At 37.9% G+C, this 19,086-nt stretch overlaps 1 protein-coding gene across 1 annotated transcript in view; it reads right to left on the bottom strand.

The window, feature by feature from the left end:
* Positions 1-552: 552 nt before the first annotated feature.
* Positions 553-19,086, bottom strand: part of EPRS1 (glutamyl-prolyl-tRNA synthetase 1) — a 68,851-nt gene continuing 50,317 nt past the window's right edge. Inside the window, exons 21-32 of the mRNA XM_082833833.1 lie at positions 18,701-18,752; positions 18,019-18,228; positions 17,560-17,632; positions 16,154-16,233; positions 15,815-15,916; positions 14,627-14,782; positions 13,959-14,156; positions 13,313-13,486; positions 8,632-8,792; positions 6,157-6,235; positions 1,019-1,083; positions 553-912 (exon numbers count right to left, since the gene is read on the bottom strand). Of these exons, the coding sequence (XP_082689959.1) occupies positions 762-912; positions 1,019-1,083; positions 6,157-6,235; positions 8,632-8,792; positions 13,313-13,486; positions 13,959-14,156; positions 14,627-14,782; positions 15,815-15,916; positions 16,154-16,233; positions 17,560-17,632; positions 18,019-18,228; positions 18,701-18,752 (1,501 nt within the window). The 3' untranslated portion in view covers positions 553-761. The remainder of the gene's footprint in view (positions 913-1,018; positions 1,084-6,156; positions 6,236-8,631; positions 8,793-13,312; positions 13,487-13,958; positions 14,157-14,626; positions 14,783-15,814; positions 15,917-16,153; positions 16,234-17,559; positions 17,633-18,018; positions 18,229-18,700; positions 18,753-19,086) is intronic.

Raw genomic sequence — 19,086 nt, forward strand, 5'->3', positions numbered from 1 at the left:
AGAGGCAGACAGGCAGGAGGGCAAGTCTCGGGAGTAATTTTAGTAAACAGGGTAAACGTGTTATAGCAGCAGAACTGAAGCAGAGCTATGGCAAGACAAGGAACTAAGAAGTTAGCTTTGGGCAGCAGTGGCAGCATGAGCTCCATGAGAACAGTGGTGCGGTGGAGGCAGAAGCAGCGTGAGGAAGGACGCAAAACAGGAAGCAGAGAGGTGAGGAGGGCTGACCACTCTCTCAGAAAGCGTGACTGGGTTTCTGAAGACCCCAGAGTAACTACGAGACACAAGAGGGAGAGAGGAGCTCAATAGAAATCGCTTTTGTTACATTCGTGGTTGTGTTTTGCTTTTTAATCCAAAAGATTTAGGGCAACTTTAAATTCAGTATGAGTTACGGAAAAGAAGTACTCCAACAGAGAAGAAACAGGAAACTGGTGGTTCAAGGTCTGAAACATGAGGGATATTGAGATCAGAGCAGTTATCTTCACCTCTTCACAGGAATTTCCCTGTAGCATAGAATTCAGGTATTTCGGCAACAAATGAATACATGGAACAGTATTGGTTCATGATATTTATTACTGGGGTTGTTTACAGAAAAGTCTCTTTTCCACTATTTAGGCATAAGAATAGATATTTTTCTCATGTGACCTCCTTTTAGATCCTTTATTTAAAAAAAAAAAATCATAAAACTGTCTATATCTGGGGAGATAATAGTATCAATTTTTTAAAAAGTGAGGAGGGTTGGAGATGGGGTTCTGTCTTATCCCTTAGTAACTACGACCAAACAAGGTGTAGTACTTGGCAGGGTTCTTGCCGCAGACGCACTGGGCTCCAGGCTGCAGCTCACAGAGTGGTCTGAAGGGGATGCAAAGGCTTTTAGCTCCCATCGACGGGGCACCAGGTTCAAGATCTTGATCCCTGAAATTAAAAACAAATAAGAATTCCGTTCTTTTATGCCATACATTTCTATTCTTTTTCACTGCAATATCTCACGGGTTTTATCTGTTACGTGTAATTATCTTACCTGGCAGTGGTCTTTTTGATCCAATCTTCACAGTCAATTTCCCCACAGAATGGAATCTGAGCAATCTAATAAGGAAAAACGTTCAGTATTTACATTCTGTAAAAGGAACATTTGAGTTCTCTATTAAACCTATAAGCAAAAAGGATAGGTCTCCCAGTCTTTTTCAGGCCATGGTACTTTTGCAAACCTGCTAGCAACTCTGCTCAGAGGTACTCGAGATAACAAAGAATGTCCTTCACTATCCCAAACCCACACATCATATAACATCCGGATGTAACAAAGAATCCTTGCAATATATTTAAATGTCCAAATAAACTGGCTGCAACATAATGCTGAAGAGAAGGAACAAAGGGTGAATTCTGAATCTTTTTCATTTCAAATTTGCACTGCTGCCTGCTCTACCTGGCCACGTGGTTACGAGGAGGATAGAGGGGAAAGGACAAATAGTAAACTGATTTTTAAGTTGTTGTCAAAATAACAATTAACAGGGGCTTCCCTGGTGGCGCAGTGGTTGAGAGTCCGCCTGCCGATGCAGGGGACACGGGTTCGTGCCCCGGTCTGGGAGGATCCCACATGCCACGGAGCGGCTGGGCCCGTGAGCCATGGCCGCTGAGTCTGCGCATCCGGAGCCTGTGCTCCGCAACGGGAGAGGCCACAACAGTGAGAGGCCCGCGTATCGTAAAAAATAACAATTAACAATCAAGTAAACCTCACTTTACACATCCTTATTAAAAAAACCGTGCTGTTTTTTAACATGTTACAGGTATAAGTGAATCATTTTTCAAGTCCAAGGGTATTTTAAAAGTCAAAAAAAGGGCTTCCCTGGTGGCGCAATGGTTGAGAGTCCACCTGACGATGCAGGGGACACGGGTTCGTGCCCCGGTCCGGGAAGATCCCACATGCCGCAGAGCAGCTGGGCCCGTGAGCCATGGCCGCTGAGCCTGCGCGTCCGGAGCCTGTGCTCCGCAACGGGAGAGGCCACAACAGTGAGAGGCCCGCGTATCGTAAAAAATAACAATTAACAATCAAGTAAACCTCACTTTACACATCCTTATTAAAAAAACCGTGCTGTTTTTTAACATGTTACAGGTATAAGTGAATCATTTTTCAAGTCCAAGGGTATTTTAAAAGTCAAAAAAAGGGCTTCCCTGGTGGCGCAATGGTTGAGAGTCCACCTGACGATGCAGGGGACACGGGTTCGTGCCCTGGTCCGGGAAGATCCCACATGCCGCAGAGCAGCTGGGCCCGTGAGCCATGGCTGCTGAGCCTGCGTGTCCGGAGCCTGTGCTCCGCAACGGGAGAGGCCACAACAGTGAGAGGCCCGCGTACCGCAAAAAAAAAAAAGTCAAAAAAAAAAAAAAAAAGTCAAAAATCATTTTGTATCAGAAACAAAAACCTCTCAAATTTTCTTTCATAGACCATTTAGAATAATAGGCAGTGGGACTTCCCTGGTGGCGCAGCGGTTAAGACTCTGCGCTCCCAATGCAAGGGGCCCGGCTGGGTTCGATCCCTGGTCAGGGAACTAGATCCCACGTGCATGCCTCAACTAAGAGTTCACATGCCACAACTAAGGAACCTCTGTGCCGCAACTGAGGCTCTGGAGAACTTCAACTAACGAGCCCAGCTGCCACAATGAAGACCCAGAACAACCAAATAAATAAATAAATGTTAAAAAAAAAAAAAAAAAGAATAGGCAGAATCAAGAGACCTGGGATTTTATCCTAATTTTGAAATTCACTGCCTATATGAAAATCTCTAGCCCTGAGCTTTCTTTTGTAAAATGTGGATACTGGACTAAACAAGAATTAAGATTCCTCACAGCTGTGAATCTTAAATTTTTCATCGCATGTTTACTTCAAAATGAGGCTTGTCTGCAATAATAATTATGCATTAGTCCTTTAAAAAATTCCTGTTAGTAGCAGAGAGATCAAAGACATGGATAATTCCCAAACGTTAGAAATGCTAGTTTAAAAGCAACTAGAAGGTCATCCAGCTTCTTTGCCAACTTCCCATCAACTAGTCCCAGCCACACCTTCCATGCTCAAATTGAGTCCCTTCTGGAAACCCTTCCTTGCACTTGGGATTTAGTTAAACATTTTTCAAAAGGCTTCTCTAAGAAGTAAAGTAAAAGTAAATAGAGATGAGGACATTACAAAAAAAAGAGTAGTTCAACAGGAGAACGTTATTGCAGGGCAAGGAAGGGTTAGTTTTCTACATCTCTTGTGTTGATTAAGCAAAATATGTTAGCCTAATTCCCAAAGTTGATAAACTGTTATTTTGATGATGTGCATTAAGACAATAAAGAGGTGGTCAATTTCTAGGTATGGTGGGTGGGACGAACGGGTGAAGGGAAGGTGGAAAGGATGGTAATAACAAGTATTTTGAAAAATTTTAGTATAGGTTTTAAAATATATACTTAAATTATATATTAACAATTATATAATTATTTTAAATATATACTTTAATTAAATATACAAATAATATAAAATTAATAATTATTAGATATATAAATAATACAAAATTTAAATATAGAAATTGTTCAATGAAAACTGAAGCAAAAACAAACCTAGAGACATAAGAGCTGAAATAACACAAAGTTATTTACCTGTATTGAAACTTGGTAAATCATTAGCACTTATGCAAACAAAAAGCATGAAAAAACTGTACATTCATAAAAGAATTACAATTCATTCCAAAAGACAGAATAGGGGGAAAACTTTAATCAGTCTCTAATTATGTAATGATAAAAATATTAAGACAATTACAAAGAATGTTTTTGAATAATAAATTTGGCTTCTCAGAAATTTTACTTTTGTTAACTCACAACACTTAAAGGTATTTTTTTATAACTTCCACAAAGTTTACAGTAAGTAGTCTTATTTTCTTTTCTCCAAGCAAAAAAAAAAATCACTAAGCCTTGAGAAAGTATTTCTAAAGTAATAATTTTTAAAATTAAAATGATGCAGCATGTGAACAAATTCAACGAAAACTGTTATTAGCTTCAAAGTGAAGTTTAGATGATATGACCTGAAATTTCTTTTCACTACGCACATAATTCATTAATATGAAAGGAGAACATGCATTTTTAGGCTATTTATTCAGCCATGGAAAGGTTTTTACCTTTTTATCTTTTATTATTTCTACATCTATGTTTTAAAAAGACACAATCTTTTATAATATATAATATCTTGAACTCTGCAACAGAAAATGGTAATGACGAGAAATATTCAAAAATCATTGATCAATAGATTAATAATGAATGTCAACAGTAATAAGTATGTTACATATAAATGACATTTATTTTTCATTCAATTAAGATCATATCCCCTTGGAAAAATTTGCTAAAATCAAGTCCTATAAATCAGACATAAAAAAAATGTTTTTTTTCATTTATACCAACAGGGAAGAGAAGAAAATCAAACTCTCACCTACATTCAAGTTCTGAAGATCCCTTCCTCCTTCTCCCCTCCCAGTAAATCCACCTTTATAAACAACAGCCTCAAAGCTTGCTTGATGGTCAGTCAACATACCTAAGCTGACCAACCGTGAGGTGAGATGAGGGATGAAACTGACTACTGAATACAAGAAACAAAATCTGCTTGGTCTCTACACGATCTTTGGACACACAACTAAAATACTATATTCTGGTTCAGTAGAGATGTTGAAATCTCTCCTGTAGCTTATCTAATATTAGAATAAAAGATATGATTCCACTAATATTTGCTGAGATTCATTTCTTTGACAGCAATGGATTAACTGACACTCTATCGACTTATTAACTCTTATGCAATGTCTTTAAGACTGTACTGCAAAAGTGACTACCGTGTTTCTATAATAAAGGAAATTTTAAAAGTCAATAATTAATGGAACAAAAAATTATAAAAAATAAATTAGAGTGAAAGGAAAAATATACACGGAATCAGATGGCTATCCATTCTCTAGGCAGAGGGCTAGAAGAAATAGAGATTAGAAGTATATAGTTTGAAGTCACATAGCAAATTACAGACACCAGAAAGGTGGAAGATTACAAACCAAGAATAACAGAAGGCTAAATACTGAAGAGTTATGATCTGAAGGGGATTTTGTACTCATTTCACAGATTAGTAAACTGAGAGCCAGAGAGATTAACATTTTCTCAGCTCATGCAATAAGAGACATATTAGGAGGGAATGAACAAAGCCAAGCAAAATTTTGTCTTACACCCTCAGCATGAATTTAAAAAAAAAAAAAAGATACAGAGGAATGTACATTAACACATTTTTGACCAGAGACATATTACAGCCACAGGCATTAGTTTCTGCAAAAATCCCCCAGTCGGTAATGTGTTAAGCTGAATCAGAAGAGAAATCTAAATTCTAATACCAGGTCTGCTTCTGTACGGCTTGGGGTAATTTATTTAGACTCTGGTCCATGGTTTTCTCATTTATAACCTGGGGACACAGGACTGGCTGTATAATCAAACACGTGCACCAAAGTTCATAAGTGATTCATTCCAGGAATTAATAACTTTGCAAATCAAGACCTCTTCTTTATGAAAATTAAGTTTCGGCTGGCAACATCTGCATATACACAACACACAAAGCTGATAAAATCTTAAAGAGCCATTAGGGAAACCTGTGTGGTTTTAAGGACTCCAGAAGTACACACTCATTCTCAAAAACAGACTTAGAAATAAGTAATATGTTTCACTTATTATTCAGAAAGTTCAATCAGTTAAGATCTGGGTAAGTATATATGCTCAGAGAATAAAACGGGCCTTCCTTATTTTAGGAATCTGCACATTACACTTCTAAAACTAGAACAATGCTTACTTTAGGAACTTATATCAAACTGAGAAAACAAAATTTTTCAATAATAAAAATATTAGGGGTCATACAGAATGAATTTTGTTCAGCCAGCATAATGAGCATGAGAAAAAAACTTTTACATAATCAGTTTACAGTGTTATCCGAAAATGATATGTTGTAATGCTGCAGGAAAGACAGTGGAAAACAAGAGTATGTAATGCTGAGTAATATATAATCCTTTTGTGTGACAGGCTTTGAAAAAGGGATTAACATCATGCATAAATTCAGTGAGTCTTAAAACACCATTTACTGAAATATGTTTATATTCAAAACTTTGCAGAAGTCTCTTACCTTCCCAGAATCAAGCTCCTTCTGAAAGTCCTCCATTGTGTTAGCCACAACCATATGAGTCTTAAGGTCTTCAGAAGCCCTATCAAACAATTAGAAAAGAATAAATTTTTTTTCTTACTAATATGACAAAGATTTTTTTTTAATAGCATCATTTAATGAAAGAATAACAACCTGGAAGAGAGAAGAATTCAATATGAACCTCAACTCTGTCTCTAGCAGTGACATTCAGTAAATCTCAGTTAGCTCATCACTGCATAATCGTGAACACTAAATGAATGGAGAATTTGCCAAGCATGCACAGGTAACAATTACTTTTGTAATCGCCATTAAATCTCTACTGATCAACATTCTAATTCCTGGCATTACCACGTATTACCTACAAGAGTCTGGGTTATTATTTAAACCTCTCTGGTCTTAGTTTTCCCTTCTACAAAATTGGAAAAATATTCAAATCTAACTACCATATCAAATTGTTGTTAGAATCAAATACAAAGGCATGAAAATGTTTAAGAAAGGAAAAACACGTAAATATACATTATTCGAGCTATTTTCACATACTACGTAAGTCTTTTGTAAGAACCTCAGGTTTCAGAAATGGGAATAAATATTATTCTCTTCCACACTCAGAGTCACACATTACATGAGGTGGTGACCAAGGAAGAGAAGGTGTATTTTTCTTTTCTGAACCTCAGGGCTAGACTTGTATGGACCCTGGTAGCAACTTGCTAGCTGTCCACCAAATCTGTTTCCTTTTCTTCCAACTTTCTTGCAGTGAGGTGGGCCCAAGTGACTAAGTTATAGCCAGTGAGATGCAGAGGAAGGAACTCGCCACTTCCCAGGCTGAAGCCTCAAGGAGAGAAAAAAATGCACCTTTTAGCAACTTACATTAATAAATTTACTGAAGAAAAATGTCAACAAAAAACCCTGCTTTTTAGTCACTAAAGCAGTGGTTTTCCAACCAAGGGTGTACAAGTGTATCACAGAGAGAGCATTTCAACATTACAGATAACCTGAAGGTATCTTTTTTAAAAAATAAATTTATTTATTTATTTTTGGCTGCATTGGGTCTTCATTGTTGCGCGCGGGCTTTCCCTAGTTGCAGCAAGCTGGGGCTACTCTTCATTCTGGTACACGGACTTCTCAGTGCAGTGGCTTCTCTTGTTGTGGAGCACAGGCTCTAGGTGCGTGGGCTTCAGTAGTTGTGGCTCGCGGGCTCTAGAGCGCAGGCTCAGTAGTTGTGGCGCATGGGCTTAGTTTCTCCACGGCATGTGGGATCTTCCCGGACCAGGGCTCGAACCTGTGCCCCCTGCATTGGCAGGTGGATTCTTAACAACTGCGCCACCAGGGAAGCCCGACCTGAAGGTATCTTAAAACTAATGAATCAGAATCTCCAGGTACGAGGCTCAGGTAAGTTTCTACTCCCAAAGCTCCCAGGTGATCCTGAGGAGAATCTCTGGAAAAGAACCTCTGCACTGAGAGCACTGTTCGAATGGCAGCAACAAGGACAGGCAGCTTTCTAATCTTTCGTCTCTGACAGTATCACCTGTTCTGTGTTCAGATGAACTTCACGTGAATTATGAATTTGTAGGCCAAATAAATCCGTGAAGTAACCCTTCAAAAGATGTATTATCATTCGCATTTTCGGACAAGCAAGCCAAGAGAAGCAAAATCACTTGCCTCAAATCACATAAATAAGCACCAAAGCCAAGGCTAAAACTGGTTCACTCCTTAAATGCAAGACTTATTGAACATGAATATGAATCAGGCACGAGGTATTAGAAGATAAACAGTAAGATACAGGCACTACTCTCCCCTAGAAACTGAGCCTCTATCCCCAGTGGCCATGGGCCTTCCTCTCTGCTTCAGGTGGGTAGGAAGGAAAAGAGGGTGCCACACATATGCCACCAATCTTGTAGCGCCTCTGCCTTGAGATCTGTGATTCTAAAAGTCCCCTCTCCAGAGGTCAGGGCAGCCCCGAGGCCTCCCCTCACCTTTCACCCCCAATCCCAATCAGGAGGTTCTTAGCCTTGGTGACACATCATAATCACCTAGGAAGCGTTTAATACTCTAGGTGCCAGGCCCACTCTAGACCAGTTACATTAACATCCCTTGGGGAGAGTCCCAGGCACAAGTATTTTGAAAAGCTTCCCAGGTGCTGCTAATGTGTATCCAACAGGTGAGAATCAATGCCTTTGTCCCTCAAATTTTATATATCATGAAAGCCTGGATCTAAAATTAACCCAAATTACTCCATGGGGCAGACAGTCCATCACTGCAAACTTAGTAGGGAGCAGAAAGCATATAGAAAAACACTCATAATACAAGTTAAAAAACACAAAGAGAAAGGCCAATTAAGAACCATGAGAGTTCCGAGGGAGAGTACTTTCCCTAGGGGCAATCAAGGATTCCCTGGTATACATCTCAAAGGCTGAGCACAACGTGAAGATGAGACACAAGCAACTCTAAGGAACTGACCGGGTGAACAGGTTAACATGGATGTCTTCCAAAACAGCGTGAAGTTTCGTCTCAGCCTCATTTTCAGCAACTGTCAGCTTTTCTCCAGTGTCTCGTCTGACAGCAACAAACTGACAGCTCTTCATATCACGTGGCCCGACTTCAAGCCTAATCGGAACTCCCTAGGAAAAAGGCAGTTAAACATAATACATGCATGTCTCCAATTGAATATATCGACTTATTCCATGGCTTTACCTACTAGAATTCATAAAAATCCAAAAAACAAAGACAGAAACAAACCACTTTAAAAAGTAGGTAACATTCCTGAGATATCACAGAAACCTCTTCCAATGAGAAGGCATAAACCTAAGGAAAGAAGGTATTGCCCGAGTGGTTCTGAGCTAAGAGTTTAACGGGGAACCATGAGGCTGGCTGCAGCTGTCTAGCTCAGTGTTCCTAACTTCTCTCCCATAACGCACACATAGAAAATTACACTTGTATGGCACATGGGGGTAAATACAGAAGGCTTGAGGCTGAAGCCACCCCAAGCCACCTTGGAACATCCTTGACTCATTCATGGCACGTGGTGTGCTTTGGTTGGGAAGCCCTAGCTCTGGCTGCTCTAACCTGAGTATCAGAATCACTGAAGGGCTTGTCCAAGCACAGACTGCTGGGCTCCACCGCCCGAGTTTCTGATCACAGTAGGTCCAGCGAAGGGGCCTGAGAATTTATATTTCTAACAAGTCCTCAGGTGATGCTGAGACTACTGGTCCTGGGACTGCACTTTGAGAACCATTCCCCAGTAGTCTACGGTTTTTACAGAGGAGCTTAAGGACCGTACGCAAGTTTAAGCCTTGGGAATGTTCAATCCTTGGGAATGTTCAATCCTTGTTAATGCACATAAGGAGTCTGTTCTGTGAGTGGATTAAGGCTTAGCGAGACCTCACTTTTAGGGCCTGGATGGAACCTTACCTGACAAACAGTAGGTTTTTAACGATTTTTTTTTTTTTTTGCGGTACGCGGGCCTCTCACCATTGTGGCCTCTCCCGTTGCGGAGCACAGGCTCCGGATGTGCAGGCTCAGCGGCCATGGCTCACGGGCCTAGCCGCTCCGCGGCATGTGGGATCTTCCCGGACCGGGGCACGAACCCGTGTCCCCTGCATCGACAGGCGGACTCTCAACCACTGCGCCACCCTCTAAAACTAATTTGGGGTTTCTGAATTTAAATCAGAAAACTCTATATACGGTTTAGCTGATCGGTGGTCCCCCAAATCAACGTCAAAGGAAAAAATTTAAATGCTACTCTAGAAAAAATCACCCCTAGAGAAGACTGATTTTATAAACTATTGGGAACAAAATACTGTATACTATTACATTATTTTATTGTTTTCTTTATTCATGCAACGCATGCATGTGTAAGAAACAGTGTTAAGTGCAATGAGATTTAAAAGATGAATAAGAAAGAGATCCTGTCCTCAAGAAGCTTCATGTTTTGCACGGTAAATAAGGCATGCATACAAATAACAAAGATCAGTACAGAAAATCAAAAGTGAGAAACTATCCTCAGTTGGAAGAGAGAAGAAAAGTTACTGGAGAAGGCAAAAATTAATGAGTCAATTCATCAGAATTGAAGAACATTCTATAAAATAACTGACCTATATTTACAAAAATGTCAATGCCATGAATGACAAAGAAAGGCTGAGGAACTACTTCTGATTAAAGGAAACTAAAAAGACATGACAATAAAATGCAGTAGAACTACATCCTGTACTGGAAAAGGGGAGAGCTGGGACAGCTCAGAGCAAGGTTTCAAAGCTGCAGCTGGGTGAAAAGGCATCTTCACAGGAGAAGAGCCTGGCACGGGGTGTCAGAGCCCATAAGGGATGAGGAGGGCATTCATGCAGGGGAGTGGGTGGCAACAGCAATGAGAGAGTGGATGAACACAGGGAGACCAATCAAATAAACATACTAAGGACAACTGGAGCTAGGTTTTTCACTGTCAGAGAAGAGAGTTAAAATACGGAATGGGAGAAAACTAGATTGGGTCATGTGGGTTTTGACTGGAATTGAAGGTATCAGTGTGAACTCACGGTTATCAAATTACATAGATGGATACAGAAAAATAGATGTAAATACATGTATGTACGTACGTACGTGTGTGTGTGTGTGTGTGTGTGTATGTACACACGCACACGCATTCCATACCTCCATCTACTGAGAAGGCTTGGAAGCAGTGAGAGCTCAAAAGTGATGGGCACACCCACACTAAATACCATTCTTTCCTAAAAAGAACCAGGGCTTCTTAGATACATGGCTAATTGCAGAGTTGGGGGAGAGATAGAAAACAAGATAAACCCTACAAGATCTTCTGCCAAAAAGCAAGGACGTGCTAAAGAACACAAACGTTAGCTTTAAGGGATCCTACTGGTCCCATCGAAGACAAATTTGAGCATCAAAATAAATAATAATAGTAACAGATTATAACCCACTGAATAATCTCAGAAACCACGGGTCCATAAAAAATTTTAATTAAGCAAAAAGCTAGTGAGGAATGTCAAGACCATGATAACTAAAGAAAAACTGAGGAACTATTCCAGACTAAAAGAGACTAAAGGGACATGATAACTATATACAACACATAATTCTGAACTAGATCCTTCTGCTATGAAGGACACTAGTTGGACAACTCACAAAACCTGAATGGGTCCTAGAATTAGATGGCAATAAGTCTCAATGTTAACATCCTGATTTTATAGGCTTTATTGTGATTATAAAGGAGAACATGTCTGTAGAGTGATGGGGCATCAAGGTAGCATCTTGTTTTCAAATGGTTCAGGCAGTAAAAAAATTTTTGTACTGTACTTCCTTTATTGTAAATTTGTGTTTGTTTCATGATAACCAATTTTGTAACCCAAGTGGAAGAAACAGCACAAGCAAAGACAGAGAGGTGGAAAAACAGACTGAGAAGAGAGAAAAGATCTATGAAAGGGGATAACTGATAACGAAAGTGGAAAGATCATCTGAGGCCAAGTCATACAAGAGGCATGTATTTTATTGGTAGTTTATCTAAGTAACTAGTTATGAATTTACTTATAAGGGACTCCTGTTTTTTGTTTGTTTTTCAACAGCAATACAAAATTATCTTAATCATCCAATACAGTAAAAAAAAAAGTAGTTAATTCACTCATATTATTTTCCCCTTTCTATTTCCCATTTTCCCCTATTTTCTAATGAAGAGTTATGGGAGTCAGTCGCTGGGTCCTAGGTCTGGCAACCAAACCATACACCTCATTTATTAATCTGGGTGAGCCTCACAATACATACATCTCACACACACACACACACACACACACACACACACACACACACGCACACACACACGCGCACACACACACACGTGCACACACTTTACAAAGTGAATCACTATCGAATAAATATGAATCTAGATCTCCCAAACTGTTTTCTTTCCTTGGAAATTCCTGGCCTTAAATGCACTAGCAGTGCTTTTCACTAGCTAATGAACTCTCTTTCTCAGTGTTCTTTAATTTTCGGCATCAAGTTTAGGACTTAGGGACTCTGGTTTCTTTCCTAACTACTGTAGACAAGGAAGCTGCAGTGGAGCCAAGTCACACTAAGGTACCTCCCCCACATAGTACAGGTTCACCAGGGTACTGCAAAGAAGAGGGACAGAGACAAAGTCAAGTCAGTCTGAGGAGAAGGAGATGAAAGAGCAAGGGAAAGAGGAGAGACACAGAAGTAAGTGTGGATGACTTTTGTTCTTCCCCTTCAGTCCAGCTAGTAGCAAGGAACAGGTTTCTTTTTGGTACCTCAGGCAAGTACAAATGGGTTTAGACAAGGTATTACTGCAATCACACAACCACTATTTCAAAGTAAGTAAAAAAGACTGCAATTAAAGGGAAATTACAGAGAAAATATTCACCTTTAAAGTCTTCATTAAAGGTAGGAGAGTAATATATTTTTTTCCTTTGTTAAAGGAAAAAATATATTACAAAAAGGAAAGCAATATCAATATAACTACTATTCTTCAGCACAGAGATTTATCTTAGGGGCCATTTAAAACAAATAAGGGGATAAAGATTAGCAACTTTGGGAACCCGACATGTACACTGAATAATCCCAGTATTACTGAGCTTCCATATTTGAAAGATTGAAGCTGCAATGTCACTACACCTTCTTACCCACTGCCTGTAATATGAGTTTATAAATTCTTGACTCCTAATTGCTAGTTCTAACAAGATCCCCTGTCTCATAAGAAAAAAAGTTAAATCCCAGAAGTTTGAAAAATGGAATAAAGAATACAGATCATCTATTAATGACAATGTGCAGCAAATAAAAGTTATATCAAAAACATTAAACCAGAATTTAGACTAGTCTTGAATATACAAAATAAAAATTAACAAACCGCTGTGAAACAATGTGGTGTGAAAAACCAAGTATGAAATTAATCTCTGATTTGATTAGCTGTAACAATGACAGCTAGTTGATGCCCATGCACCACTATTCTGATAGTCTTACTATTTAAATAATGTATTTATTTTATGAATTCTTGATATAAACATTTTAGTAACAACCATATGAGGTTTATTAACCATAAACAAGGTCTTCACGATCACTTTAATTCTAACGTAACAAAAATCCAAATTGGGAGCATGGGAGTAAAATATGCAACTGAAGAATTTACCTTGAGCTCCCAGTGATTGAACTTCCAACCTGGTGAATAGTTATCTCGCAAATCAGCTCTAACTCGAATATTAACACTGAGTAACCGCCTTCGATAATCATTGCATTTTGCAATCAGAGCATCTCTGTCTTCTTCAGAAAGTGCATTTGTAATGCCACAAGGAATAACCACCACCTAGAATCCAGCACAGTATCACAAATTTATACAAAGGGGCAGTATATGGAAGTAATGAAGTCACATCACCACACAGTATCCAGGAGTCAAAACCTCCTAGTGACTATAAGCCTTCACACAAATCAACTTGGATGGTTTCTAATCTACGCAGAATATCTAGCACTATTTAACAGCTGCATATTGTTTGTCCATGCGAAATACATTTGTTTTTCATTTAACCTATTATAAACCATTATTCAAAAAATAATTTCTAAAACTTTTATAAAGTAGGTAAAAAAATTAAAAAACAGTAACACAAGTAATATACATAGTTACACAATACCAAGGTCTAGACTGTATTCTACGTTGTTTCTGTATCAGCTAAATCTACCTGAATGACACTCAGAAAAACAAAATCACACTTTAAAATTTTCTTCGCTAAATATGGCTTGTATTTTATAAAAGAAATGATAAACAGAAATATTTTCCTTACCTGAACACAGGCTACACGGGGTGGTAATACTAAGCCCATGTTGTCCCCATGAACCATGGTCATAACACCAATAGTTCGAGTTGTCAGGCCCCAGGAGTTCTGATAAGCAAATTGCTTCTCTCCTGGTGTCTTCGGATCTTCAAAAATGATTTCAAACATTTTAGAAAAGTTCTGCCCTAAATGATGTGATGTTGCTCCCTAAAATAGAGATACACATCTTTTAATTTTGATAACCTATTAATGCCTTTGAAAATAATTACTGTAAGATCACACACCTTAAAATGGCACTAGACCTACTTTACCTTCCCTGATTTTTTATATTAAATAAGTTTTTAAAGCATAACTGATATAACAAAGAGACTAAGATTAGTCAAAAAATATATAGTAGCATACAGCTATGAGCAGCCCCTCTTATAGGAGTTACTTTAATTACAAAGGTGTTTTAAAAATCCATGCTTTGGTAATTCAAGATATAAGCCTTGATTTAACTGACCTTGGAGATTTACAGGGAATGGGACAGATTGGCCTGAAATTATAATATGGCCTTAGAAAACATGTGATATACTGATTTTTAAGAGTCTACTTCTCTGATGACAGAAGAAACTTGTCAGATCTGCCCACGGGCTATGCTTATAGTCACCTAGGAATCCTATGCAGCAGTTTGATACCTGGATAGCTCTTCCACTGGCAGATATAAATGCTTCTACCGTAGTTGTGTAGTCTCCTCCTGCAAATTTCTCCTTTTCAGTCTTTCTTCCCTTTACAACAGGAATTGCCAGGAGTTCTTCATATACCTTAGCGTATAAGTCAAGTATCTGCAAAACCTGTAACGTTTTAAATGAAAAGTGTTCAAATTTATGGTATATTTATTGATGATAGGTCTATAAAAACTGTACTATTTAAAACTAATTGTGGGGCTTCCCTGGTGGCGCAGTGGTTGAGACTCCACCTGCCAGTGCAGGGGACACTGGTTCGAGCCCTGGTCCGGGAAGATCCCACGTGCGAGAGAGCAACTAAGCCCATGCGCCACAACTACTGAGCCTGCGCTCTAGAGCCTGCAAGCCACAACTACTGAGCCTACATGTCGCAACTACTGAAGCACACGCCTAGAGCTCATGCTCTGCAATAAGAGAAGCCACTGCAATGAGAAGCCTGCGCACTGCAATGAAGAGTAGCGCCCGCTCGCCGCAACTAGAGAAAGCCCACGCAGCAACAACAAAGACCCAACGCAGACAAAAATAAAATAAATGTATTAAAAAAGAAAATAAAAGAAAACTAATTGTGGTGGGAAAAGCACTTCAAACAACAAAAATCTTTTTTTTATGGAAAGGTCAAAGCAGCCAGTGTGAATTTATTAAAATATTCAACAAAGCAGTATGCAAAATAAGTGGAATAATTTTTTAAAATATAAATAACTTTAGAATACAAGAGAAAATAAATGTTTATGAAAGATACACAGTAACCAGGGTAAAAATCTCCTGAAGAATCATTAATTTCACCCATGGGATTATAATTTCTTCTACACATTGAAGTCCAAAACTATTTTCATCTGAAAATTTATAACGGCACATTTTCTAATAAAATTTCAGTAAGCAGTTTCTTAAGTCCACGTACATTTGAATTAACTTGTTTTTTCTTTTAACAGATACATAAATTTTAAGGAACAAAATAATTTATACCAGGAAATTATCTTTTAATGTCATTTTGAGATCAGACCAAATTTCAACTTACAGTTATTTACTGAATGATTACTATGTAAATATATAGCACTGCATTACTTACAGCTGCAGGGGGGAAAAAAGCACAGCCTGGACAAAGAATTAGAACATAATTAATATGGAAGACAACTGTTATACCTCTTCTGCTGCCTCTTCAAATGTAGCAAATGCACTGTGCCCCTCCTGCCAAAGGAATTCACGAGTACGTAGGAAAGGCTGAGGATGCTTGAACTCCCAACGCTGGAAGAGGCAAGAACACAATTTAATCTTTAGAGAGAGCTTTTCAATTTTTGGTAACAACTTTATACGGTAAGTAATCAGAAATCATAATTGTAATCCAAAATACTTCAAAAATGCTTCCATACTCCTAATCCTTTGAATATAAAAACAAGAAAAAGAATGTGTGTGTTTGTGTGTGTGTGTGTTTAAATGAATAAGAAGAATAATGAAAGAATGTAAGAAGGGGTGTGCACCTACCACCACATTGCACCACTGATTGAGCCTGATGGGCAGGTCTCTGTGGGACTGCACCCATTTCGCGTATGCAGGATACATTACTGAAAAGACACAGGAAAATACAGGCAGTTAGTCCCTAAAGGTTCTATTCCCCTTTGAAGGCTGGTTAGTGTTAAACAGGAAACATAATTAATAGGAATTAAAATGCTGTGCTTGTGCAGGTAAGTGAACGGTATTGTATTCCATCAAACGAATTAGTCAAGGGAATAAGTCCACCTAAAACTGACCGTATTTTATTTTCTTCACAATGAGATTTACATTTAATTTTATAGCTTTTTGGCTGTTTTACTTCTAAAAACACTAAGTGAACATCTTATAGTATATACTGTGTTCTATGTTAAGTTCTTTCCTTTCATTATCCTGTTCAATCCTCACATTCAACCCATGAAATGGATATCATGATCTCAATACTGACAACGTGGAAGCTGAGCTTAGAGAAGTTAAATCACTTGCTGAATCCAGCACAGTTACCCATTAGAAACAGAATTTAGGTTAAATCTATCTGATGCATCTACCCAGGGTCTGAAACCTCTTGCCATCAACTGCTAATTTAAGTGAAGGTGCCTTTCTTATCATAGCCCATTCAGGATTATCTATAATTAGTAAAACAAAATATAACTTTGCCAATTTGGTATGTGAAAAAAAGCTGGTATCATAATTTTAATAATACATCATTATATACTATTATACAAGAGTATCGCTAAAAGTTATCAAATAAAAAGCAAACAATCCTTAACTCTAAAGATAGATAATACCTTTGGAGACAGTGACAAGCCCAAAGACTCAAAATTTCCAAGTGGTACTCCCATTTATTATGTGCAATTTTAGGAAAATCATTTAACCCTTCAGAGATCTTTTTTTTAACCTGCAAAATGGAAATAACAATAGCTGTCCCTACTTTCCTAACTACACTACTGTTAGAATAATACAAGGTGTAAATGAAATCACTTAGTAACCTATAAAAACCCTATATAAATACAAATGTAATATTAAAATGACTAATTTGAAGAAAATAAGGCAGTAAACATTAGTGTTTGCAATTTTATAATCAATTCCAAGAATAAAAACTATTCTAAGAATAAAACTTCTTGGAAAGCTCTGAAAAATTAGAGCATGAAATTAAAAATGATTTAGAAGTGCTTTAAAAAAAATCTTTATCCTAATGATAAACAGCTCCACAATGAATATTGTACAGAGAATAAAATTCTATGCCACTTAAGTCTGCATTTATCTTCATCAACATTCATTAAACTTGATATCATCAATAAGCATTATAAATATCACAAAATAAAAGGTGAGACTCAACTCTAGAAGCTGTCTCTAATGTTCAATGAGCTTTTCTCCTGTGTTCCAAGGCCCATCCTCACCTGTTTCACTGGTAGGACGAACAGCAATTGGTTCTGCCAACTCTGTTTTGCCAGATCTTGTCACCCAAGCAACCTAGTAAGATGAAATCATTTTTCATACATTTTTAAAACAGCACTTTAGAGGAAGAGCACAGTTATAGTCAAAACTCTATTTCAAGTTTTGCTATATCAATTAAGGCAAGTTAAAGTAACTGCTTCTGTTCACTGTGAGAAAAGGTAGATACTTACTGTCTTTATAATGTTTACTGAAAAGTAAAAGCCAGTTAATTAGTGAATGTAACAAAAAGAATCATGACTTGCCCTGATGAAAGAAATCTAATTTTTTTTAAATGGCTTTACATTTCTCTAAGTTGGCTGCAGTAACTTGCCTTTTAAATTACTATTCAAGTATGAACTGAAAATATACTTCTGAGTTCATGACAGAAAACTGCAAAAAATAAATAAAGCAGGCTAACTTACCTCAGGGGCAAAGTCAGCAACATGAGTCTTCTCTTTCTCTAATGCACCTTGAGACACAAACATGGGGAAATAGCAGTTTTCAACACCAAGTTTCTTGATCTCAGCATCAAAAAAGTCCTTGATGGATTCCCAAATGGAATATGCCCAGGGACGAAGGATATAGCAGCCACTTACATCATAGTATTCAATCATTTCTGACTTTGTGATGACCTTTTTAAAAGAAAAATATAGTCTATGAAGCCTAAATTGAACCAAAATTATAGTATAAGTGCCAAGAGTATGATAGCCAAGCTTCAAGTCTGGAGGCTTCCCCTGTTGGTGCATCCTCTTAATGTGCGTGTAAAATGGATCATTCTAGACTGAGAAACACCAGGGCTCTAAATTCTTAAGACGACTTGAATTCTAACCTTGCTTCTGCTGTTTTACTATTTTGTGACTTAGGACTAATCCCTTTACCTCACCAAAAAAACAAAACAAGAAATCAAATAATGACTATCTCATAGGGCTACTTCTCAATTCAATACTTTCTGTGACATTGCTTTGAAAACTGACATGTTACATGACTATGCTATGTATTTTAAAGGCAATATGCATTATTACTTTGTGTCTGGATTTTAGAATCTAAATATAAAGCAGCCTTTGAGGAATTTAAAACATAAAAATCAACAGAACCCATACTCACTTGAGAATACCAATCTGCAAGATTTTCTTCTTTTTTTGCCTCAAGACCCAACCTGCAGATATAAAAAATACAAATCTCTTCATCCAGCAATTGCTTTGTGGCTGAATGGAAATAAACCTCTAAACCTCAAAAGAGCTTGGTTTTCCTTCAGTCTGAGTTATTTCTATATTTACATCTCTTCTATATTCATTCCCATGATGTTTTTAACCTAGAAAACAGTTCAATCATCTCTTAAAAGATCGTGTGATGCTATCCACCAAAAGCTAGGAAAACTAATAAGCGTAACAAAAGCTATGACTTTAATGCAGACATTCCTTTCACAAAGTTCTTTATAAGGAGATGTATTTGTAGCAAAGACAGAGCCTATTCACATAGTGTTCTCACTA

This window comes from Leucopleurus acutus (genome assembly GCF_964270905.1).
Source record: "Leucopleurus acutus genome assembly, chromosome: 2".
Classification (NCBI taxonomy): domain Eukaryota; kingdom Metazoa; phylum Chordata; class Mammalia; order Artiodactyla; family Delphinidae; genus Leucopleurus; species Leucopleurus acutus.